This window comes from Cervus elaphus, chromosome 19 (genome assembly GCF_910594005.1).
Source record: "Cervus elaphus chromosome 19, mCerEla1.1, whole genome shotgun sequence".
Taxonomy (NCBI): domain Eukaryota; kingdom Metazoa; phylum Chordata; class Mammalia; order Artiodactyla; family Cervidae; genus Cervus; species Cervus elaphus.
The window spans coordinates 49,927,948-49,954,702 of record NC_057833.1 but is presented as its reverse complement, the minus strand read 5'-3'; the positions used below and the strand labels follow the sequence as shown (position 1 = coordinate 49,954,702).

Below are 26,755 nucleotides of genomic sequence, written 5' to 3'. Positions count from 1 at the left end.
CCAGTGACACTGCCCTGACCAACTGGACTAAGGCCTTGTAGCTGCTAAATGCAATAGTTCTCATCTCAGCTAAGACCTACCTCTCTGGAGCACTTGATGCTGTAGTTCCTCCTTGAAGTCCTCTCCTCCCTGATTTTTTTGACTTCACTGCTCTCCCAGTTTTATCTAACCTCTTTGCATTTGTTTTTCAGCTACTTTCTTCTCCTATCTCTTAAAATAAATTGATATTCACATCAGTTCTATCCTAGACTCAGAAGCCAATTTTTTTCATTTTGAAAGTGAAAGTTGCTCAGTCATGTCCAACTCTTTGCCACCCCATGAACTATACTATACAGTCCATCGAATTCTCCAGAATATTGGGGTGGGTAGCCTTTCCCTCCTTAGGGGATCTTCCCAACCCAGGGATCAAACCTAGGTCTTCCAGATTGCAGGCAGATTCTTTACCAGCTGAGCCACAAAGGAAGCCTAAGAATACTGGAGTGGGTAGCCTAAGAATACTGGAGTGGGTAGCCTATCTCTTCTCCAGCGGATCTTCCTGACCCAGAAATCGAACTAGGGTCTCCTGCATTGCAGGCAGATTCTTTACCAACTGAGCTATCGGGAAAGCCCTTTTTTCATCTTACTTGTCTTCATTGGGTGATATCACCCACTTCTGTGCATATCTGCTGCCAGTGTTCATGGATTTATTCATTTAGCAAATGTTTTTGAACACCTACTATGTGCCAGGCATAGTATGACTCCCAAGTCAAAATTTGCAACTCATATTTCTCTTTTAATCTCTAGACTATACCTCAGATTGCCTTCAGAATGTCATATATTTGTGAAATTGATGTATGTGTGACTCTGTTTCTTGAGACAGGGATTCAGATACAAATTGTCTATTAAAGGGCATTCTCTTCAGGAAAAAATTGTTAAGGAGTTGGAGGCACAGAGTAGGAAGGAACAGGACTGAGCAAAGATGAAGTCCAGTGGAGACCCCCAGGGGAGTGAGAAGGCTCTGGAGTATAAGTCACACTTCAGAGATACCCTGCCTTGAGTGAAAGGCACCTCTGTATAAGAGAGGCACTGGCCCCATTGGGATGGGGGTATAACTGCCACATGTCTTTTGGAAAAGTGCACCCATCAGTCAAAGGCAAGTCTCCTGAGATGGTCTCAGGCATAAGCCGATCGCTGCAACACTTATGGAGCTGGGGGCTGGGCACAAAGATCAACAAAGTTGCCCTGGGTGGGACGTCAACAGTGTCTCCCCCAGCAGCTTAGACTTGCGTAGTAGGGATATGTGCCCAGCACCATCGTAAGTGCTTTATGTATCTTAGCAAACCTAATCTCTAAAATAACTCTGTAATGTAGTTACTATTGTTCACAATTTATAGTGAAGGAACTGAGATGTAGAGGTTTTAAGGTACTTGCCTAAGTTTCCTCAACAGGTAGATGATGGAGCTGGGATTTTGACCAAAGTGTGTTGGCTCTAGCTTCTATCATACCCTTACCTGCTACCCTCCTTCCTCAATATGTTGAGTCTTAGCCTGCCCCAGGTGCTGTAGGCACAGGGAATCTAGCAGTGAAATCAACATGAACAGCCCTTCCCTCATTGAGGTTACTTTCCATTGAGGGGAAAATGGACAATAAAAATGAATAAGTAAAATACACACTCCAGATGGTAACCAGGTTCCTCTCTCCATGGAATTCTCCAGACAAGAATACTAGAGTGGGTTGCCATTTCCTTCTCCAGGAGATCTTTCTGACCCAGGGATTGAACCCGCGTCTCCCTCGTTGCAGGCAAATTCTTTACTGTCTTAGCCACCAAATCATTGGTTAATGAGTGCTAAGGAGACCATAAATCAGGAAAGGGAAGTAGGGAGTGGTAGGGGACAGCTGCAGCTTTAAGTCAGGTGGCCCAAGGAAGGCTTCAGTTAGGACACATTTTAGTTCAAGGAAGGTGGTCTCTCTACTTCTGCTGCTTTTGTTCTCCTACTTGTCTAGCTGATCCCGATTTACCTCTCCCTCTGCACACCTGGAGGGGTCATCTTCCCAAATCACTTGATCATGTTCTGTTCCTCATTGCCATTAGGATAAAAGCAGCACTCCTGCCGTGGTACAAGTTGCTTCTGAATGTGAGACCTGCTTCTAACATTGCAATGCCAGGTGGGGCAGGGGTACAAATGGAAACCTACATACCCTGTGTCTAAATACTGAAAATTAATATAGCAAGCTAACGAGCTGTTAGCAAAAAATGTGTTCGACCCTTCTACCTTGACAAAAATATTTTCATAGCAACCTAGGAGGCCAACTTCAGATTCATATGTGTTGGACTCCTCTGTGTTTCTTGCTAGAGCTTGGCAGTTGCAGGGAGCTCTGCCTTAGTTCATCCTCTGCCCCTCTTCTCTGCCTGCCGCCTAGGTCTGTCTCCACTGTGGAGGAGCCCCCTACATGCATATGGACATCCTGGCTGACACATCCACGTTTTAGCCACATCCTTGAAAATAGCAGCTCTTTGCCACCCCTCAGGCCAAGGTGCTCACACTGGTAGTGTTCTTTACCCCCTGGGGATGGAACCTGGGAGAGAGGCACCTATGAACTCAGGAAGTAGGTTAAGGGCCCTTTGAGCTGAAAATGTTAGGATTTCAGGGGCAAGGAATTTGAAGGGTCTAGACAAGGGTCTAGAAAAGGGTAGAGGCAGCCTGGACTCTATATGGTGAGTCTCCTTGTTCTCTGGGGGGAGGGTGTGGAAAAGGAGGGTCAGAGCCTAGAACAGGGCTCTCTGAGGCACTCAGACCACACTGTCTCACCATGCTGTCTCTTACCCCTGTGCCTAAACCAAAGTGAATTACTTGAACTTTTTGAATTTGCCATGATCTTTTGCTTCTGTGCTTTTGTGATTTTTGAAAACTGTAGAATGAAGTCATGCACTTGGATTCCTTGCCCTAATTTCCCCCATCTCCTAATCTGGTCCCCTCATCACTGACCCTTCACTCCACACCCAGTCACAAAAGCACCACACGTAGTGGCACTGGTAGGTGTGATCTGATATAGTAACCTGAGTATGGGCTTTGGAGTCAGTGGTCCTGGTTTTGACTCTGTGCTGGGTACTTACCAGTCACGTAACCTTAGGCGCATTCTCTGCCTCAGTGTCATCATCTCTTATATGATGATAACCATGCCAAGTTTATAGGTCATTGTGAGGATAAAATGAAATAACATGGATTAAGTGTCTAACCACAGTCCCTGGCACAATAAGTGTGTGATAAAAAGTTCCTTACCCTCCCCTGGCTATGCTCTTTGCTTCAAGCCAAACACAGAAAGCACTTTGGTAGATTAGCTATTTTCACAGAGAGATGCCAATTAGGTTGAAAGTGAAAAGTGTTAGTTGCTCAGTCATGTCTGACTCTTTGTGACCCTGTGAACTGTAGCCCACCAGGCTCCTCTGTCCTTGGGATTCTCCAGGCAAGAATACTGGAGTGGGTTGCCATTCCCTTCTCCAGGGGATCTTCCCATCCCAGGGATTGAACCCAGGTCTCCCACACTGCGGGCAGATTTTTTACAGTCTTGAGCCACCAGGGAAGCCCAATTAGGTTATCTCTCAGCATTCAGCCTCTGGGCCTCTTTCTCCTCCTGAGCTAGTGAGAACCTCCTAGAGAGTATTAGTACCTGATTTCTCTTTTAGTTGTCAGAAATTATTCGTTAACAGTGTGTGAGCTATTACTGATGACCACATTTAGATCTGGGATAGTCAAACTCCAGCTCTTGGTAGCAACACTGACTCTTTGTTGTTAGGGATGAGGTTTTCTCCTATCTACAGAATTATGGTAACAGCGACGGAGCCTGAGGAGCTGGTAAATAAGGAAGTCAGTCATCTCTAAGGGAAGGGAAGGAAAGACCCCCAATTACTGTGCAATGCCTGGCTAAGTGGGCATGCAGCAAATGTGAGTCAGACTAGGGCTTCCCTGGTAGCTCAGCTGGTAAAGAATCTGCCTGCAATGCAGGAGACTCCCGGTTCAATTCCTGGGTTGGGAAGATCTCCTGGACAAGGGAACGACTACTCACTCCAGTATTCTTGCCTGGAGAATTCCATGGACTGTATAATCCATGGGATTGCAAAGAGTTGGACATGACCAAGCGACTTCCACTTGCAAATGAAGCTAAGCTCAATAAGAAATGCCTTTAAACTGAAATAGAAAAAGAGTTAAAAGAAATGATCAGGTAAGTTACAGAAGAAATTCTTATAAGTCAATAAATTATAGCCAGTAAGCAAATAAATGCAAATATAAATGTAATACAATATTTTTCTTAGAAAATTGACAAAGATTTAAAAAATTCAGTAATCAGTGCTAATGAGGATACAGTAGTGGGGGCAGGGGGTACACTTATGCATTGCTGGTATACATGTAAATTGATGGGCCCTTCTGTAAAGTTGTAATGAGAATGATTAAATAAACTGTGGTGTAGTTATAAAGATGGATTATGTGTCATTAAGTAAGTAAGTGTTAGTCAGTCAGTCATGCCTGACTCTTTGCAAACCCATGGACTGCAGCCCACCATGAGATTTTCCAGGCAAGGATACTGGTGTGGGTTGTCATTTCCTTCTCCAGGGGATCTTCCCAACCCAGGGATTGAACTCGGGTCTCCTGTACTGCAGGCAGATTCTTTACCAACTGAGCTACAAGGGAAGCCATTAAATGTAACCATTTCAAAAAAATCTGAGACATGAGAAAAATTCTATGTTACAGTGAAAGGTAGAACACTATAGGGTATGAAAATTACATGCACAAAAAAGGCTGGAAGGAAACAGGCCTGAGTATTATACATCCCTATCATTAGTATCTCTTATACAGATCTCTGAATATTTTAACTTTTCTATGATTAGCAGGTGTTTTCTTACAATGATAAAGAAATTCTGCAACTTAAGTAAAAGGCACATTGCTTTCATACAATAATATAGAATTACGCTGGCCATTTACTGACTCAGTAAATGTCAGAGTAGGAGAAGCGGTAACTGCTTTCCTTTGGGATATAGGATTTGCGGAGAAGCAGAAGGCTCAACCTTCTTCCTTGCTGAGTCTAATGCTTTGTGTCAACAAGAAGAAATGGAAGGAGTGTCTCTCCTGCCGGGGGAGTTTCCTATATAACTGGGAGGCCCAATAAGCTGCCTTATGTTTGAGACATTCACACAATTGCAAGAGCTGTGGCCTCTTCAAAAGTCTGACATTTTTATCACTGGTTGAGATTTGAGAGTGAAGCCTGAAACAGAATTTTGTTTCCATTTGCAGACTAAATCCTCCAGTTGTGACCTTAACTCCAGCAGCTATAAGTGATTGGTAGCTGGTGGTACATGACAGTGGAGCATGCAACATACACAGAGCTTTAAGCGAGTACAGTCTGGGTATAGGAAATTAAGACAAGCACTCTAAGGAAATGCTACACCAGTATTTATACAAACATGTGAATTAACCAAAGTCTATTTTGAGTTAGAAAATAAATACATAGATTGAATAAACCAAGAAGGATAGAAGGAAAGCCCCCTAACTACCAAAACATAGAATTTCTTCCAAACTGAGATGTTATAACTGTTTTGACTTTCTTTTTCTTTAAATTATTAGGTGTTATAAAGTCCAAGTGTTTAAATAAGTTTGTAGCATCATCTTGATTCACTTAGTCTGATTAGTTTTCAGTTTTCAAGTTGGTCACTGTCATTTCATCTAGCATTGATTTCAAGAGCAGTTCCCCTTTCTTAACTTCCTGAAATGTGCTGTTTTATACCCGACTCTTATAACGGAAGTGCGTGCGACAATGGGACCACATCCACTGTTCTAATCAGTCCCACCTTTGGCCAATTAAGAGTAATTAGCATGACCCAACAATTTGTCAAAATTGACATACAATTTGAACTACAAATAATATGTCTTAAATACAGTGGTGTTATCAATACCTTGTGTACGATCGCTAATCAATCGATAGAATCAGCCTAGATCCCTTTTTTTGAAAAAAGATTCTTTGGCCCAGGTTCGGTATGGTGGTAAAGCATTCCAGCGGCTACCACTGATGTGGCCTGGGGAAGGATAGCACTCATGCCAAGGACTTTCCATTTCAGATCTAAGGGCAGCAGCATCCCTCTCCTTAGAGAGCTTGTACATCATTCAAATGGAGAAAAGATGATTCATCCCCAGAAGCAAGAGAGGGAGACAAGAATTAAAAGAAACTCCAACACAATAGTGAATGCTGAAACTGTAAACGTCCCAACAAGTGCAATTGACTACAGGGAAGGCTGAGTTATTTGCTAAGTGCTAGGAGAAGCCAGATGCCCTTGGTCAAATGAGGTTAATCGCAAAAGGTTTTCTGAGGCAGTACATTTTGAGTTACATTGGAAGACAGCCAGGAGACCTGGCGTGAAGTTGGAAGGTTGGTCCAGATTAAGAGGAATGCAGGTTTCCAGATGCTTTTTGACTGTGTACTCCAAAGTCACAGTGGCCCAGAGTGACCATGCCTGTCCTCTGACCTCCCCACAGCGAGGACGTGTGCAAACGTGGCTTCACCGTCATCATCGACATGCGGGGCTCCAAGTGGGACCTCATCAAGCCCCTCCTCAAGACGCTGCAAGAAGCCTTTCCCGCTGAGATCCATGTGGCCCTCATCATCAAACCTGACAACTTCTGGCAGAAACAGAAGACCAACTTTGGCAGCTCCAAATTCATCTTTGAGGTGAGGCTGACCTCTCTCTTAGCTCCTGTTTCCTCCCCTTTCTGCCACCCACCTATTTCTCACCTGCCTTTCTCCACCACCCTAAAATCCCCAACATGTCAGGGACTGGCTGATAATTCAGGATTCCTGGGTCACTGTGGCCTTCCCAGTGAGACTCTCAGAAGGGAGGAGAGGCTCATAAGATTGTCCCAAGGGCACAGAGCCTTTAAGCAGTCCTGTGTCTACTGGTGAGTGGAAATCAGAGGAATTGTTTCTGGGGGCAACTTTGTAATTTGGGTCAAATGCCTTAAAAAGAGTTTTTATCTACTGATCTTTTAATTCTCCTTCTAGGAAAATGTTTTTAATATAAAAATTAAAGAAACAAAAAGGTGAAGAACTAATGATAATTATAAACAAACAAAAAAATTTCTACAGGGATGTTCATCACACTGTTTTTTGCAGTAATATACATACATATGTATACACACATATTTACACGTATACATATATATACAAACGTATATGTATAGTTTGTATCCTAAATATCCATTGATTTTGGCTACATTAATACACAAGTACTATGAGGCCATTAAAATATTTAGAACAATAGTGTCGTTCAAAAATGTGCATGATATATTTTTCTAAAAACAAGTTATAAGACAGTATTAGCGCTATAATTTAAAATTGGTTTTTAAGTGTATACTATATGGAGAGGAAGACTGAGAAATACATGAAAACGGTAACAGTGCTTTATATGAGGTGGCTGGATGAGTGATTTTATTTTCATGTTTTTCTACTTTCTTTTGAGAATTTTGTGTTACTTTTACACTCAGAAAACATGTTGTTTTTTAACTAGATTTTTCTAGAGGCCATATGAGTCCCCTGAGAGCCTTTAATGACAGCATATTAAATCAATGATTTAGGAATCTTTGTTCCAGCCAAATCCGAGCTGTTCCCCCTTTCTGGGAACTTTGCCCTCATCTGCAAGGGGATGAACCCTGAGTACAGTATGTGTGCATGTTGGAAAGCAGAGCTGCCCTTAATCTAGCAGTAACTTCCCATTCCAGAGGCTTGGCCCTAGGGGCTGGGAGCACTTGTGTGTATGTGGGCGGGGGGGGGGGGGGGGGGGGGTGGGCAGTAGGCTGCAATTTGATCACAGCAATGAGACCAGCTGAGAGGCAGTTCTCTGTGTAAATAACATGAGAAATTTGACTTGGTGTAAAAACAGTTAACTCTCATCTTCCCCAGCACTAGGAGTCCTGTAGGGAAATAAATACTTTGTGTATTTTGAGTTTGTTTATATACAGAAGCAGTGACAACAGGCCTATAAATTTATTAGTTGAAACTACTAGAAACAATCTTTCCAACAAGTCTTAAAACTTGTGCTTCAGTGTAGCTGCCCAGCATTTCCCATCTCCCTGCACCCGCTTCACCCCAAGTTGAGCAAGCTGGTCTTTACCTCCTTAACCATGAAGAACAGGAGAGAGAGCTGGGAGCTTCTCACTTGGAAGAATGTTTGTAAAGTAGTGTTTCACAAAGAGCAGATGAGGTACTTAGTATAGACCGAGGCAGTAAGTGCTAAGAGCTAAGAGTCCAGGCATGTTCAATGGCAGATACTTAAAGAAAAATTGGTGAATGAAATTACGGGAGACTTCCTGGAAGTGGTAAACTTAGGGCCAAATTCAAAGGGGGAAAGTGCTCTAAAAGAGGGCTTCTTGGAGTTTAATGCACAGAGTCCCCTGGGGATCTTGTTAGATGCAGATACTGACCCAGCAAGTCTAGGTGGGGCCTGAGATCCTGGATTTCTAACAAGCTCCCACGTGGTGCCAGTGCTGCTGGTTCCAGGGCTGCATTTTGAGTAGCAGGGATTTGGATCTGCAGATTTGGTTGCATGTTAGGAGCTTTTAAAACTACCCATGCCTAAGTTCCAGTCCAGGCCAACTAGATGAGGGTTTCTAGGGACAGGGCTTTGAACATCAGTGTTATTGCAAACTTGCCAAAGGACTCGGATGAGCAGTCCAGTTTCAGAGCCCCTTTCTGTGTCTTTGGAAGGAGACAGAGGGAAAAGGGAGAAGAGGAGGAGATGCTCAAAGATCAGCTAGACAGAAGGGCATGAACTGCATTTAAGGGCTTCAGAAAGGATGCAACCTTGAGGTCATCCCGATGAGTGCTAACAGGGACTGAGCATGCGCTGCCTCCATGCCCTAGGCACTTTACACACAGCCCATTATTATCTCCGTTATACTGTAGAAGGAACAGGAGCTCTACAAACTTAGTTTACCTAGTTTACACAATTGTTAATTGTACGGTTGGACCTTGGATCTAGATAGTCTCTCGTTGCCTCTCTTTCTCCAGGAAACAGAATCAGGTAATCCTGTAGGAAGGAAAAGATCTTTCTTGGTAAATTAGGGTCGTTGCCTGTGCCGTCACTTGCTGCTCTGCGTCCCAGAAACAAACCTTCTCCACTCTGCTCTCTAAGAGCTTGTAGGGGGCTCAGAGAAAATGGGGGGCCCAGACTCCCTGTCCCCAAGCCCTGTCTGTTCTCTGCACCAGAGAAGGGCATCTTCTTGTGGGCAGAGATAGGAAGATCAACTCTGAGACCCTTGCAGCTCAAGACTGACCCATACTGTTTAATCCAACCATGAGGATAGGATCCTGAGTTTTAAAGCTATTGAGAACTAGGCCCCTGGAACTAGACTCAGTCTATTCTCCCAGCTTCTCGTATCCTGTTGTGGTGTACTTGGGAAGAGGAAAATGAGGACAGTAGGGACATAAAGACAGTCATTCCTTTAGTGGCAAATGGTGGCAGGTGAAGAGACGTTTTGAACCAATCAGCTAGTCTGTTGAAACTACTGACCTTAGCTGATTGTGAAATCTGATCAGGAGGCTGCACATTCTCCCACTTGCCCTTTTCCAGGCAGGGTCTGGTCATTTTCTGGACTTATCTTGGCCTTACCCCTTGACTTTCTCTTTTCTGCCCACGGCTGCCCTGGGGGTCTTCCCCGGACTTGCCCCTGCATCACTGAGTCTCCCTCTCTGTGTCTGCCCATCCCAGACAAGCATGGTGTCCGTGGAGGGCCTCACAAAGCTGGTGGACCCCTCCCAGCTGACGGAGGAGTTCGATGGCTCCTTGGACTACAACCACGAGGAGTGGATCGAGCTGCGGCTCTCCTTGGAGGAGTTCTTCAACAGTGCCGTACACCTGCTCTCACGCCTTGAAGACCTGCAGGAGATGCTGGCCCGGAAGGAGTTCCCTGTGGATGTGGAGGGCTCGAGGCGGCTAATTGATGAACACACACAGCTGAAGAAGAAGGTGCTGAAGGCCCCTGTGGAGGAGCTGGACCGGGAGGGGCAGCGGCTGCTACAGTGCATCCGCTGCAGTGATGGCTTCTCAGGGCGCAACTGCATCCCAGGCAGTGCCGACTTCCAGAGCCTGGTGCCCAAGATCACCAGCCTTCTGGACAAGCTGCACTCCACCCGGCAGCACCTGCACCAGATGTGGCATGTGCGCAAGCTCAAGCTAGACCAGTGCTTCCAGCTGCGGCTCTTCGAGCAGGATGCTGAAAAGGTAGGAGGGTGCTGGCCAAACCTGAGGAGTGGGGCTGGGCTGGGGGGCAAACACAGATACTGCTAGTCCAGCTTTTTAAAGCTCCCCTTGTGTAGTATTTATTATGTATCAGGTACCGTTCTGTGCACCATGTGTAAATTAACCCATTTAATCTGTCAAGAGTCCTACAAGGTAGGTGTGTTATCATCATCCCATTTTACAGATGAAGAAACTGAGAAGCTAAATATCTTGGCCAAACTAGGAGGTGCAGTGTGTCTGCAGACTCCACACTTTTGCTCTGTTGGACACTGTCTCTCTTGGGGCGTGCTGTGAGTGTTCAAGCCAGCCGAGCAACAGAAGTAACAATGCTGTTACCAGCTGCAACATGACTTAATGATTATTGCCCTGCAGTATACTTGACTATTGACAAAGCACTTCTGTATACAGAGTCTCATTTAGTCTATACAGTCCTTTGGCCCTTTGAGTGGGTGATGGTGGATGTTCTTTGATCTTGGGGCTACAATGGTAGCTTGACATAGGAATCTAGCTCTCTTCCATTTGAAGTCCAGGGCTCTCTTCCTGCCATACCACTTTTTTTCTGGAGGTTTTTCCTCACTGCTGCACATTTTCTGAAGCAAGATATTTTTTCCAGCAGTAAATTTTCAAAGCTTTCCCCTTATCAGTGAAAAAGAGAAAAGTGAAAAAGGAAAATACCCTATAGTGCTTCTTTGCTAAGGATGCAAAATATCTTCTCTAGATGCTTTCTGAGCTAAACAAGAGAGTTGACTGTTGCATATACTTTTAAGAGGAGTGAAAGGGGCTCTCCTATCAATTTTCTGAGAATAACATATTTAAATACACAATATCACTAATAGGAACACCATGACTCTCAGTAACCTGTGAATCTTACAGACAGTGTCTGATATAATGGTTTTGTATCTTTTAAGAACCTATACTGAAAATGTCTCTACGTATTTTAAGTGATGAAATCAAGATACAAAACTATATAGTTATGATCCTAGTTTATATAATAAGTGTGCCTATATAGGTATAGCTAGAAAAACATTCACCATTAATAGTTTTTATTTGCAGGGGCAAGGATTATGATTAATTTTAATCTCTCTGGGTAAGATTTCTGTGCTTTCCAATCTTTTATAATTTATAATCAGATGAAAATCAATATGTATAATTTTAAAAGAGTGCATGACCCCTTTCTACAACAGAACTTTTGAACATCATTTAAGCCAGAGTTTGGAAGAGATAGGAGTTTCTTGCACAACTTTTGGAGTTTCGGAGTTTCCTCTGACCTTCCTGAGGACTCTTGACCCAGTGGCCAGGCCTGAGTCTGAGTCTGACTCTAGCCTGGCCTGGGCCTGAGGTTTGGAGCACTTGGACTGCAGAACCCCCTGCTCATATCCAAGTGAGAAGAGACACCAGGTCAGGAGCCAACTACTCTGTAAAGCCAGAGGCATGTTTTTTGGCCTCTGTGACCAGTGTTGGAAAGGTCTGAAGCATTTCATTTTTACTTGAGATTTTTCCTGCTCTGGCACAGGAGATCTGCTTTGCATCCTGGCCTGGGTGCTTGTTTCAGGGAGGTAGGGGACTTGGGTCTGCCTAGATGTGTTTGAGTTTGAGGCACTTCATGGCATCCTTCAAGTTCAGGAAATGGAAAGCCTAAAAGGGCCCAGACAGTGCCCATTTACAAAATAAAACAGCATTACCTGCCTTACCCCAGAAGCCCCCAGGTAAGGAAGGCTGACCTAGAGTCAGCCTAGTACCAGTCAGCCAAGGAGTAATGCTGCCTCACAGTTCATGCTCACAGAATTGTATGGTGTATTATTATTCTTAATTCATATGGAGGAAATGGAAGCTCAGAGAGATACAGCGGCTTCCCTAAGATCACACTGCCAGTTGAACAGAGCAAATATTGTGTCTGTCTCGAAAGTCCACCCAAGCTCTTATCCAGTAACCCTGATCTCCTGCCACTCCTGGGACTTGCCTTATGCTGTCACTGAACTCTACCTGTTAGGCCCTGAGTCCCCTGGCCCAGGATGACTCTGGGGTAAGTCTCAAGTCCCACCTTCTAATGCTCATTAGGTTAAGCTGGGGCTCTTAACCTTTCTGTGTTCTGGATCCCTTTGGTCTAGTGAAGACTATGGACTGCTTTTCAGAATAATATTTGTAAATGTACAAAATTACATATGGGCTTGGAAAATAATTATTGAAATACACTTATTAAAATTTTTAAAGTATAGCAACTTAGATACTTCTTTAGGAGCGTGTTAAACAACAAGATCGACTTGAAATCTTATAACTACCATAATTTTGTAGTAGTGATGACCATAAATGATGTTTGAGGGCAACAACCCTGATATGATATGAAAGTGAGTATGTTTCTATTGATGCTAGAGGCCCGAGTATTGATAACATTAATGAAGTTGGATGCCTTTGTTTATAATTGAAGAGAATGCTATATTTTAGTTAGAGGTGGGTAAAAATAAAGGCATATTTTTTTTTCCTATTGAAGTCTACGGTCCCTGAATTCTGTATGTGGACTCTGTTAGGATCCATGCTCATACGTTAAAGAGAAGTGTATTTGCTTGCATGTTTGTGCACGTGTGTGTGTGTGTGTGTGTGTGTGCACGCGCGCAGAGGAGGAGAGGAGGAATATCAAAAAAACAACGGAGGGAGTGAAAGGCTGATGGGGAGAAGGCAGCCCAGGAATATTTTGATATTGAGTCAGTGGTGAAAATGCTGCTCAGGCTTGACCTAGCTGCCACAGAAATGTGCTGGGTGAGGGACAGGGGAGAAAAATAATCCTTTTAAATTGCTTCAAGATTAATTTAAAATATCTTTGCAGAACTAAGTGCCTCAGTCCTTGACTTATTTGGTGTTTTGGAAAGAGGGTGAGGAGGACGGTGGTTTGGGTAAGAGTTGTGTGAGCAGATTCATATCTAAACAAGGGCCTGAGGAAATAGTTACTGCATGAGCCACATCTTAGCCTTCTCTCTGGTGGGAGGCTTGTTGGAGGCCTCTGATTCCAGATCTGGGAAGCTCTTGGCAATTGGAGGAGTCTGGTGATCACCCAGCTTCTATTTTTATAAAGGGGTGGGCGCAGTCTCCTCTCTGGCCCTGTGGGTGACAGCTTGTTTCCCAGGCCTTCAATAATGGCAGCACTTCCCATTTGCCAGCTGGCCTTGAGAAGTGAAACCACCCCTCACCACCTTCCCTTGACCTCTGCAATGACCCCATGCATCCCTCATTTCAGGGGTGGCCAGGAAGGAGCCATTTTCTCTGCCAATTAAGCATTTAGGGAGGAGGGACTCTGTTTTACAGATAATTCATAAGGCAGGCCACCCATTCATTTAATAAACTTCTGCTGAGCAGCTGTCATGAGCCCAAAACAAGGCACTTGGATAAAGATGAGTGAGCCAGAATTTCTGTCTTTCAGCAGCAGGTTGTCATCAAGTCCTATTTATTACTACTTATGTCTGCTGTGTGCACCCCACTGTCCTAGGCACAGCCTCTGTGATTAAGGAGTTCTTAGAAAAGGGAAATATTGCAGCTCAGAAATGACAGGAAAACCTTAATGAGCAATTTGTGGGAGGGCTGGGTAATTCAGAGGTGATTGGAGTAACACAGAATGCATCTTGTTGGAAGATGAGCAACACTGCCTGGGCCCTGTGCCCTCTGGCCTGTAACTAATGGGCCTGTCCTCCACTCTGTTCACAGAACATGGTTCACTCGCTCCTCATTAGCCAGGCACAGATTACAACTCTCTTTGCAGCCCTGTTTCACAGCTAGTTGCCCCACTAGCTGCAGTGGATCCTATGTGATGAAGGTGTCTGCCCTGCAATCACATCCCGTTACTGGAGAGAAGGGAGGCCTCTTCCCCATTAGGGGGCAGTTTGTTTATTAAGAGTCATTAAGTAGACTCATGGTAGATGTCTCCTTGGAAAAGAGAAGGGTGGGTACAGCTCAGTGGAGTGTCTTCCTTAGCTCCCCACTTTTCCTGTATGCCTAGGGTACATCTTAGAATGGTAGAATTGGAAGAAACCTTGAGATACAAGAATTTACCTTCCATGCACTATAGGAAACCCAGCCTTGTCATCTTGACACCCGCCATTGTGACCTCTTGCTGCCCATATATGTGCTGATGCTGATCATAGCTATCAGAAAATACCAAAGCTGCTGCACCAGAGGCCTGCTGGAAGATTCCCTACGATCTTCCAGTCTTTGTAGGGAAAGGGAAGCTCTTAGAAGGGCTCCAGGGCGTAACTTGACTTAACTAATGGAGGAGACTTTATCTACTTTGCTTCTGAATAAAGGAGGCTATACTGATGTCTATCCAGGAGGCTATCTAATCTTGTTCAAAGCCATTCTGGAAAGAAGGAATATATTTCCACTTCCTGTAAGAGTATCCCCCAAGGAATGAACAGAGCTATCCAGTGGGCTTCCAGTATTAGAATTGTGCTTATTATCAGTTTATACTGATAATGTTGTATTTGTTTCATGTGGGACACACCCAAGACAAGGTATTTATCACCACACTTGGGAGGATATTTAGGTGCCTGCCTCCTCCGTGACCAAGGCACCTGCCCAGATGAGGCCCTCTCATTTGCTTAGAGGAGCCTGACCTCAATGGCTGCCTTCACCATGCCACCTGTGGGAAAGCTCCCTTTGGAGAACCAAATTTTAAATTCGTTCCCTCATATTCATTCTTGTGTGGTGAAATTCTGTTCATACTCATGGGTGCCATGTCTGTGATGAAATAGAGTCTTACGAGAGGGGGCTCCAATGTGGCCTGGGGTGCCGCTTAGCACTTAGGAGATCTTAGGCACATCTTTAGCCTCTGACCCCCAATTATGTTCCCAACAAAAGAGAGATGAAGAATTTAGGCTAGCTCAGTGTCTTTTGACTTTTTTTTTTTCCTGATTTCACATGATACTATTCTATGTACAATCCTGTCTGTGAAAATGTCCTTCACTGGGATAAAGAGGGTGGTGGGGCATGTATGTGGTCACAGTAGTGGGAGTGGTGGTCAAGAGTAGTCTTGTAAAGGGGATGTTTCACAATCCCCGGAGTGGTTGAGTAAAGACCCCTCTCACCTCCACCCAAATGTGCTCACATTCCTTCTCCTTTGAGACTTGCCACACTGCATGGTATCTAAGCCCCTTCACAGCTCAACAGTTCTACAGTAATTTTTGCCTTTTTACTATTCGTCCTCCCCTGTGTATCTAGAGTTGACTTTTCTCTCTTCAGGGTTATCATTTTGGGTGATGATGGAAAATGAGAAAGAGAAACTTTTCTCAGCAAATAGAATCATGATTTGTTGAGTTCTTTTCCTGATTAAAAAAGGAAAGCTCTCCAGGGTTGTTAGGAAAATTGAATGTGATATGTGTGGAGGCCCTGTGACTAGCCCTCTGCCTAGCCCAGATCACTGCTCCCTTAACCTTGGCTTCCCTTCCTTCTCCTTGTGCTGTTTCAATCCTGGTTTACTTCTTAGTCATCAGGCACCTGCTGAAACCTCAAAGAGTGTGATCGATGCTCCCTTTCAAATGAACTTGCTCCAAATAATTTTCAATGATCCCTAATGGAATGAAGTTAAGAACTGAGTTTTGAGAGAAGTTGGCAATTATGATATGGGTTCATGAGGGTCCCCCAAGATCACTGCATTGTATGGTGCCCCTGGATGAAGCAAAAGAGAGAAGCACCAGGTCAAATTTGGATCATATCTGATGAGTCAGGGTTGGGGGAGCTGCCAAAGAGAAAGGTCTCTGGAAAAGTAGTGTCTGTCCTTGAAGCAGCCACAGAGGAAAGCAAATCTCCTCAGGGGAAGGTGATCACCCCTCCCCATGCACGAGCTACACCTGAGACACTTGTCACCTCCTGCCATGCATTAGAGCAAAGAGCATATTTGTCATATTCTCTTACAAGCTTGCAGCCAGAACTTCTGCAGTCTATCCAAGAAATGTCTCTGCATTTTTATTTTCTCTGAGGTCTATGCAAACTAAATAATGTTTTTTTCATGTTAGTCACCCTGAGAAGATATGTATTGGTCCCACAGGGTGAAAAGCATCACGGTGGGCAACAGGACGGTGCACTAAGGGTTTTGTGCTGTTTGTATGTCCTGTTAACTGTACTAGCAGCTCAGGACATCCATAGGATGCCCTGTCACTGGACAGAGTATCCACTGCTGTTTCCTGCCCTTTCCCTCTGAGGTACAAACACTTCTGTTCACTCCCCAGAGCCCAAAGCAGGACCCTAAATCTCATTCTGTCTGGGGTGACAAGGACCATTGGGGCCAGTATGGAAGAAACACACTGCCCCTCCCCCCCCGCCCCACACTTGGCTCACTGCCTCTTCTCTTGGCCATCTCTCCAACCCCCACACGCCTTGAGCCAACAGTGTCATTTGTCAGACTGAAGTGCTATTGTTGTCATTATATGAAATCTTTTTTTGAATGTCGGTTTTTAAAGTGTTCTCACACCCCTGACCTTAGAGATTTTCTGGTCCAGCCCTTCCTTTTACATAGAAAACTTTGACCCAGAGCAGAGACCCACCCAGAGTCATGCAGTTGGTGGTTCCTCATTTGGTCTCCTGTCTGTCGGGGAGGGTGGGGGTTGTGAATGTGAGCACCATTTTACTTGAGAAAGCTGAGATTTGGCAACGCATTGGGAGGTGTGCCTGGGATAGTGTCAGGTAGGCAGTGGGAAGGTGGGCCCTCTGCTTTGTGGCTGGGCTTCCTCCCCATCCCCAACACACACACCCCCACACCCACACCCCCCAATACCCATCTTGCCCTTGCACACATATACACACACACACACACGCCCCAATATCCATCTTGCCCTTGCATACACACACACACACACACACGCCCCAATACCAATCTTGCCCTTGCCCTGCAGGAGAAAGAGTGCATAGGCCAGTAACCTAGGAGGTGGCTAGAGAGACTGGGGTAGAGTGGAGGCTGGTGGTCACCTGACCTGTGACCTTACCGCTGCTTTGGTAAGAGGGCAAGCACTGGTTGGGCCTCTAGGGAGCATGTTGACAAGTTTCTGTGATTCATTTGCCCAAGTCCTTGGTGTTGGGAGGGAGGCCTTCAAGAACTGCGACCTTTGAGATAAAGTCTTTACTGGGTGGCTTGTAATCTCCTGCTTGTTTTGGAGAAAGATTCCTGGTACCCCTTGCTCCTGCCCTCCCTCCTACTGAGGCCTGTTCCACTGCCCCGTCCCCCTCCCGCTGACTGGGCTCAGGCGCAGGGCAAGGAAGTGTGTCTGTGTCCCGCCCAACACAGGACACAGTGTCCTGTATTATTTCCAGCCTGTTGGTCCTGGGAATCTCTACTTACTCTTTTTCATTTCCTCCCCTTGAACATTAGAAACATTAGATTCCAAAAATAATCCATGTCAGTGTTGTGCAGAATGCGTCTGTGCATGTTTTCTCCTGAAGCTGTTTTTATCCTCCTTACACCCGTTCTCCTGCTGCGTCCTTCACTCGGCTTCATGCTTAGGACACCGTGTGTTCAGTGTCCGCTGAGGTGACCAGGCCTGCATGAGAAGTGGGTGTGGAAAGCAGAGTGGAGCAAGGAGTGGCAGGAATGCTGGGCACAGCAGGCTTGACTCCCCCCACCCTCCCAGGTCTCTTATGAGGGCTGGAAGTAGCCTGAATTGTCATATGTGTCATAGGTGGCCTCCGTTATGTGTGGACCCCACAACATGACCCTTCAGAACTGAAAACAGGGACACTATGCTAACAGTACTTTCCAGAATCTGGGTTGTTAGTCTGAGTCTATCTGCAGCAATTTAGGTGAGCTAGGAAAGAAGGACGCTCATCAGAGATATAAACAGAAGATATAAACACTTTCCTTCCTTCCCTTCACCTTCTGTCCTCCCTACTGCACCCCTTCTACTTCCTCTCCTGTTTGTGACCCTCTTCTCTGTGCCCATCCGCCTCCTCTAGCCTGTTACCCCAGCCTTCTAAGATGCATTCATTCTCTCGGAACTGGTTGTTTCGCTTCCCTTTTGTGGTCTTGTTTTGTGGTCTTGCTTTCTTCCTTCGGTTGTTCCCTGTGTGGCTCAGGCCTCCCATGGAGGGCAGTGTGCATAGGCCACCAGAAGACCCAGCCAAGGCTTCTAGAAAGAGCACTGGCATTACAATCACAAGAGACTTGGGTTTTGAATCCCAGCTTAGCCACTTGCTAGCTGATTGACTATCTGTGGCCAGTTTGCCCTCTCTGAGCAGTTTCTTTTTCTGTAAAATGTAGATTCTTAATACGTGCTTTAGGATTGTAGTATGGATTATAGAAAATGTATTTGAAGCATCTAGTATGCCAGGAGCCTAGTAGGTGCTCAGCAGATGGTAGGTTTATGGAGACAAATTAGAGCTGGGCCATCAAGAGTGGAAGAGGCATGGGGGGTGGGGGGCTTTCTTGCAGGGCATGGGAAGAAGGGCAGAGAGTACAGGCTCATCCACAACAGGTACTGGAGCAGACAGTAGGCAGCATGTGGCAGCAAAACATAGAGGTGAGGTAGGGCCCTGGTGCCTGGGGAAACAAGAGGAAGGAAGTTAGAAGTGTGTGCCCAGTTTGGCAGGATCTAGAACACTGTTGCTAAAGACAAGCCAATTAAATAAATGCCAGGTACTGTACTGGGAATGGGCCATTGGAAGACAAACTGGAGTCAGGCTTTACCACTAGAGTGGGGAGGCACTGGCAAACAGCTGCTGCATAGGGAAAGCTGACCAAAGAACCTGTCAAGGAGGGGCTCCTCATGGAGGTAAACTGGCTTTCCTTTCCATTCCTGCAGTGCAACTGTGGCATCTGCACAGAGTTAAAACTAAAGAATATAAAAAAGTATCTATGATCTTGCAATTTCTGTCTCTCAGGCAATAAATTTTGTCGACAAATTACTACAAGACAAAAGCATACACATGTACATTGCAGTAAAGCATATGAGGTACTCACTAGACTTCAGAATCTAGAACCTTTAGTTGAAAACTGCCACACCATTGCAAACCATATATCCTCAGTATTAGAAATGGAAATTAAAATGTAAGATTATTGTACACAACAGAAAGACAATTTAAAAAAAAAAAAAAAAAAAAAAGAACCTGTCACTGCTGAGGGACAGCATGAGGGGAAACCTTCAGCCTGGGTTGGGGTGCAGGCCAGGGAAGAACATGAGCAAAGGCATGGCAGCCTCGGAGGCGCAGAGTAGGTTCTGTCCAGTGCAGCTGCAGCTCAGACTCGGCATGGGGAGGAGTGTGGGGTCGGGGGGGGGGGGAGGGCGGAGGGAGGGGTGTCCATGCCATGTCGATTACCTGGAGTCACAACAGGGGGTCAGAAATCTAGTCACACTACTCCCTGAGTAACCAGGGACTGGAGGAAAGCTACATTCTTGCCCTTTCTTGGTATAGAGAAAAAAGGAATGTTGGTTTCTTCCATACAAATGGTGGCCTGGCTTGTCTCACCTGAGAGTGGCATGTGTCCTGTCCTAAAAGATTTCCCTGGGATACCTCTTGTCCCGAGGTGTCCGAGGAGGTGCAAACCAGAAGGTCCTAGAATGGAGAATGAGCCTGGACTTGGGCCTTCAGCCCCGACATCAGGACAACCTCTTTTGTGCTTTGCACAGGCTCACCTCTTGCACCTGTGTTTATACTGACCTCCCTCCTATCTGCCTATTGAAACCCTGTCCTAGTTGAAGGCCTAGCTACTTTCCCCACTCTTCTCTGATGGAGGTAGTCTTTCTCTCCTCCAGGCAACTTTCCATGGTCTTTATCCATCAAATTGGCCCTGTTCCAATGCAGTTATATTACACATTCCCAGAGGTCAGGGCCAGTGTCTGAGACAACTGTGTTCCTCAGAGGTACTCAATAGGCTGCTTGATGGAACAAAACTTTTGTGAGTGCTCTGAGTTGGCACAAGAGCACCACCTACTGCTGAGTGGTTTCAAGAGATGTCACTCTAATTCTATTGCTTAAAAATTGGAATTAACAGGTTTCCTCTTGCAATGGAGAGAAAGAGTTGGAGTTAGGGAAACCAATTCTTGTCCTTTTATACTAATCTAAATGTGAGCAGATGAGTTGACAGAGAGAGAGGAAAGGAGAGGGGCAAACCCTGGAGATAGTCTAAGGGAAAGAAAATAGGACATGGTGATTAATTGGAGGTCAAGGAAGAATAAGAACTAAGGGAACGGCAAGATTTTTATGTTAGGGTGATAAGGCAGTGGAAAGAAAGCCTAAAAGCACTTTGGAAGAAGGATAAAATGACTTACTTCAAATGTTGGTTTCTCTTAAGGCATGGGGAAGTCAAAGAAGTGGTGATGAAGGTTATTGAAAACATTACCAGGAGTTACCTGGTTAGTGCATTTCTGCCCTACTCTTAGGGACAGTGGCATTATCTAAACACAAGAATTTACCTTAGTCCTCTGAATGAGGTTGTTAAGGACATGGAGGGTTTTGAAGATTGGGCTCTTCCTTCCTAAGTCTTTCCTGAGTTCCTATGGAGTATGTATGTTCTGCTAGGTGGGATCTGGAAGTCAGAAGCATGATAGAGCATCTTCTCCAGCAGGTACCTGAGCCTGACTCCCTCATGGTCTCCCACCTCTCAGCCTCATTGTTGCCGTAGGAAGAGGGGAGAAAGGAAAAGGAGAGGGCTAGCTTTCTTCCTCTGCTCAGAGTCAAGCCCACCTAGTCCAGACCCCTTCCAGCATAGCACCTGCCCCCCTCTCTCAGAGAGGGACTCCTGAAGAGAGGCCACCTCCTCCTCAGTCAACATGGAATTTTTTCCCCAGATGTGCAAGTAATTGCCACAGCTGATTTAGGATGTGTGGGAGGACTAGGTGAGAACATCCAACAGACACTCCATTTTTGCAGTAACAGTAATAGTTACCATTTATTGAGTATATCATGTAGGCCAGAAACAAGCATTAGCTCATATAAATTAACTTGCCAAGGGCCAGAACTCGGTTTATGCCTAAATTTAGCTCTGGGATAAAGTTGGGCACTATTTTCTCAGCTTGAATTAAATTGAGTTTGACCTCTTCAATTTTACATTTTGGGAAGTGAGTAAACATTCCCTCACGCTGTTCCTGAAAATATTTTATCATCATCTGTGGTTCAGATGGAAGGAATTTGGCCACTCAGAGTCAATATCCCAAGGCTACCCGGGCTGACTCCTGGCTTGGTTGGTCCTGTTTCTCCTCTGCTTGACTTGCTGGCTCCTGGGTGACCGTTCCTTCCCACAATAGGGTAGTGTGTGTGTTGCCAGGACTGCAGGAAATTTAGTCCATCCAGGCAAGCAGACTGAAAATAAAATGCAAAGAATAAAAATATTATTCAAATTCTGAAAATATTTATATTAACAATCGACTTGGTGAAACTTTTCATTACATCACTTAGCATGAGGAGGGCAAGTCTGAAGAGAGTAACCTTTTAAGGCCTAATAGGAGTGTGCTGATTTTCTAGGACAGTGTGTGATTTGAGCATGAAGAGTTGTAGCCTGGGTTTCACTAGTCAGAAAGCAACTACTTGTGACTGGCAGCTTATCCTGTCTGGCAGGAAAAGGAGGTGAAGAAAGTGGGAAGGAACTAGCATGTATTTAGCATCTACTGTGTGTCATGCACTGTGCCAGGCACCTTTCATATGTCATCTGTATCTCCTTCTTTATATTTACCTTCTTCATCTCAGATGTTGAAGGGTTTTTAAGAAAAAGGAGAAGGGGAAGGCAGGAGGCAGGGGGCTGGGTGGTGGTGGTGGTGAGAACCGTCGGTCATGGAGAAACCTGTAATGTGTTAGTTGATTTTTTGTGAGATCATGGTGGCTGCCTTGGACTCTTCTTTGCAATGAGATAAATGACTGTGTGCCAAGGGCTTCAGTGTAGACACCCATTTAGGGTTAGAAGTGAATTTAACCTTATCAGTTTCCTTCAGTGGTTCCTCACTGCCACTAAATAAAGACCTACTTCTGCCTTTCGACCTTTGCCTTTTTTTTTTCTATTTCTTAAATTTTTATTGAAGTATAGCTGATTTACAGTGTTGTATTAGTTTCAGGTATACAGCAAAGTGAATCAGTTATACATACACGTATTTGTTGTTCTTGTTTAGTCGCTAAGTCATGTTCAGCTTTTTGCAACCGCATGGACTATAGCCCGCCAGGCTCCTGTGTCCATGGGATTTACCAGGCAAGAATACTGGAGTGGGTTGCCATTTCCTTCTGAACCAGGACATATACACTTTTCATAGTACTTTTCACAGTTAAAAGTGACAGACTATCAAATATATTTGCCTCCCTCACTAGACTCTTACCTTGATCTTTTCTCGTTAGTCTCTAATCCAATATCTAGAATACAGTGGGCGCTCAATAAGTGAATAAGTGCTAAGCATCTTGAGCATGTAGCTGTTTATGTTGAAATGCTTTTGGCTACAAGAAACAGAACACTGGACTCTGTTGTTATGTTCACCTTTTAATTCATTTTGTGCCTTTCCCTCCTATTTTCTTCAAAATGCTAATCATAGTTCTTATGAAAGTCTTGTCTGCTAAATTATAGCCTAATCATCTCAGGTCCTGTTTCTATTGACTTTAACTTTTTTTATTCTTAATCACTTTTCTCTCCTTCATATGTCGAATAATCTACTGGTTGTTATAGATGATTTATTGTACAGCCTCTTGATTAGGTTATCCTCCTCTAAATTTTGTTAAGTTTTGTTCTGGGATGCAGTTAAACTACAGATTGTGATCCTGTTGAGCCTTGGTTTAGGCTTTGCTGTGACATATCTACTTCTATCTCTTCTTTAATTCTAGGATATAGCCCATATTCTTAAGATGCAGTTCTTACTCTTACAGTCTTGTCTTTTGGGGTCCCAGTTGAGTGTCCAGAGTTCACCAAAGTCTCTTCACACTGTTTGATTTAGAACTCATAACATTTCCTCAGCACTGTAGCCCCTGATGTTTCTCTTCAGTTTTCCACATACCACAGCTCTTCTCTCCTAGACCTTCTGGAATCTCACCTTGCCTATGCATAGCTTAGGATCTGGCCAAGCACCTAAAGGAAATTTGATGAAGATTTTTAGGTCTCGTTTTCTTAGCTCCCTCCTCTCTAACTTCCTATCACCATAATTACAGCCACCCTACCAGCCCCGAAATCTAGTCTCTGTTGTATTACACCCATTAAGACTGCTGCTCTCTGCTCAGCTCCTGTTTCTTGGCTTCATAGTTTGGAAAATACCCTCAGGGAGAAAGCCAGGGTAGGCCTGGGGCTTATTTGTATGTTTCCCTTCCTTCAGGGATCAGTGGTTTATGTTGGTTGTTGACCAATGCTTTTAACTAGTGTACGTGTGGTAGAGTTAAGTTCCATACTAGCTACCCCATCAAAAAACAGACTGTAAGTCTACATGAACTATTTAAATAAAAATGCAAGTGCATCAGATTTACCTTCAGAGTTCCTGCTGAATCAGAATTTCAAGGGTAGGGCCTAGGAAGCTATACTTTTTTAAGAAAACACTTTAGGTAGTTCTGAATGAAGGTTGGGTTTGTGAATTATGGTACATACTTGGGCAGTGAACTTGGAGGAAAGAGAAATCAGTATGGGCTCAACTGGTCAAAGAAATCATTGAGAGGAAAGGAGACTTCCAGTACATTTTGAAGGGTGGAAGGAAATTGAATATTTGGGTATGGAAGGAGAGATGTGAACACATATACGGGGGTGGCAAGGAGCATGGTGTGATTTATTTCCATGGTGCTGAATAGAATATGGCAGGAAAGGATGCTTGATACAGACAATGGTCTGAAAGAATAGGGGGAAGGGCAGATGGGGCCAATTGGGTATGGAAGGGGGAGGTACCTTGCATGCCAGAATAAGGAGATTAGATTTTGAATTATAGATAATAGATAACAACAATAATTTTGTAGGGGATTTTTTTTTTTTTTTTTTTGAGGGAATGACAGGGTAAAAGTAGTGTATCAGAGCAGTGAGCCTGGTAGAGCAGATTGCTTGGTATAAAGAAGAAAACAGAGTCAGGGAAACCAGTAAGGGAGTAATTACAGTAATCTTGGCAGGAGGGGCTAAGTGGTAAGTATCCATAGCAGTGGAAAATGAAGGGTATATTTCAGAATGAGTTGAAGAAAGACAATGAATCGACTTCAGGGGGTCAGGGTGAAGATGTGGGGGGGGGTGGTCAAAAGAAGGTAAGAGTTTTCACAGAGCAGGCGGGGTAGTTTGAGACGCTGATGCTATGCAAGAGGGTATTCATACTGAATTCATGGGCACCAGGTGACTAGGAATAATCCAAAATAGTGTGCATTTGGGAGACAACTGGATAGTAGTTTAAAAGCATGGAATTTGAAGTCATATAGACTTTAACTTAAAATGCACCCTGACTGTGCAAACTTGGCCAAATTATTTGATCTCTCAAACAGTTTCTTCTAGAGAAAGGTGGTGATGGTGGTATCTAACTCACAGAACTGTTTTGAGACTTGAGATAATGTGTGTAAATCTCATTGTGCAGAGTCACATATTTCTTCTTGTCAGTTATCGGGGAAGTTGAGGTTGGAGAGTACCCTGAAACAGAGGAAATTAGGTTCAGATGGACACTAGATTCTGGATTTATCTCCATCACTTACAAGCTGTGTAATCTTGGGCAATTTACTTCAGCTCTTTGTACTGAGTTTTCACTATGCCGAAAGCGAAATTAACAATACCTTATTTTTGCATTATTATAAAGACTACACAAGAAAGTCTATGGAGGTACTTGGCACAGGATGTGGCATATGAAACAGGAAATAATATTTGGGTTGTTGAAAATGTGAGCCTGAATGGATTTTCAAATGGACAAAGCCAGCGAATAAAAGGCAGAGGGCTAAGGGTTGAGATGGTTCCAGTGAGAGTGTGAAGGACAAGAAGGACAGCCATAAACGGGCAGCAGAGAATTAGGAGGCAAGTTTAGATAAATCAGTGTAGAATTGAAGAATTGGTGAGCTTTTGAAATTAGAGTGTTATATTGCCTTGAGAATCCCAGGGACAGGGGAGCCTGGTGGGCTGCCATCTATGGGGTCTCACAGGGTCGGACACGACTGAAGTGACTTAGCAGCATTGTCATGCTGAGACTAGATGTGGTGTGTCAAGAGAGCCTGAGTCTGCGAAGCCCTGAATCTCCTGGGAGAAATTAGTGTTGGGTAGAGACTTGTGAAGGAGAAGGCAATGGCAACCCACTCCAGTACTCTTGCCTGGAAAATCCCATGGACGGAGGAGCCTGGTAGGCTGCAGACTTAGGAAAGCAGTAAAGGTAGAAGATATTACAAGAGGTTAAAGAGGAAGTGGATGGAGGAAAAACAAAAGCAGCCAAGGGGCCAAATGTACTTCTGAAAGTTTGGTAAAAAAGAGAAGGGTAGACAGAAATGAAGCTTTGAGCATTTTGGAACGTGGAGCAACAGGGTTAAGAATATCAACACTGGAACTAGGCCTCCTGAGTTTGAATCTTGGCTCTGCCACTTATTAGCTTTGTGAGTTTGGGCAAGTTAATTAGCCTCTTTGTACCTTAGTTTCTCAATTTGTAGAATGGAGATGATAATATTGGGGGTTAATATTGGAGAGATAATTAGGATGTTATTAAGAGGAGTAAATGCTGCTGCTGCTGCTGCTGCTAAGTCGCTTCAGTCGTGTCCGAATCTGTGCGACCTCATAGATAGCAGCCCACCAGGCTCCACCGTCCCTGGGATTCTTCAGGCAAGAACACAGGAGTGGGTGAATTATATGTTAATAATGCTTAGAACTGTGCCTGGCACAAGATGCTGTGCTGTGCTTAGTTGCTTAGTCATGTCCGACTCTTTGCCACCCCATGGACTGTAGCCCACCAGGCTTCTCTGTCCATGGGACATTCTCCAGGCAAGAATACTGGGGTGGTTTGCCCTGCCCTCCTCCAGAGGATCTTCCCAACCTAGGGATCGAACCCAGGCCTCCCACATTGCAGGCGAATTCTTTACTGACTGAGCCACCAGGGAAGCCCAGGATGAGCATTTAGCAAATGTTAGTTGCTATTATTATTGTTGTTACCATTATTACTGCTGTTAGTGAGAGAAGCTGAAAGTGAGAAAGGAGCATGGGGAAAGGGAAGACAAAGAGAGACTATGTACACAGGATTTGGCTTTGCAATATGGATACCACACACACCAAGGAGTCTTCTTAGACTCCACTGAGCATTCAGACTCAAAGACTGCTATGGGCCACCCTTGGTGCTGTTCCACTCAGGACAATATAAGATGGGAGCTGTGATTTCCTTGCAGTATAGTCCTTGCAGCGGGCCAGCTCAGGTGCAAGGAGACAAGATCCATGGTGGGCAGCTGCAGAAGCTCTCACGGCTCAACAACCCATGCCTCACACGAGCCAGTACCTCTTATAGCAACTCTGTTGGCACAGCTTTCAGGGTTCTGGCAATGGACACACCAGTTACAAGAGTCACCCCCTTCAGGGGAGATCAAGGAACATTATCCCTACCAGTTATTTATAGTTCATTGGTAGTCCTTCCAGTCCAGATT

The 26,755-nt window shown here is 44.7% G+C and overlaps 1 protein-coding gene across 16 annotated transcripts in view; it reads left to right on the top strand.

Moving 5' to 3' along the window:
* The window catches only part of KALRN (kalirin RhoGEF kinase), a 673,187-nt gene that overhangs the window by 225,181 nt on the left and 421,251 nt on the right, over positions 1–26,755 (top strand). For all 16 annotated transcript variants that reach the window (XM_043875040.1, XM_043875043.1, XM_043875038.1 and 13 more), the window contains exons 4-5: positions 6,504–6,696; positions 9,731–10,243. In XM_043875040.1, coding sequence (XP_043730975.1) covers positions 6,504–6,696; positions 9,731–10,243 — 706 coding nt within the window. The remainder of the gene's footprint in view (positions 1–6,503; positions 6,697–9,730; positions 10,244–26,755) is intronic.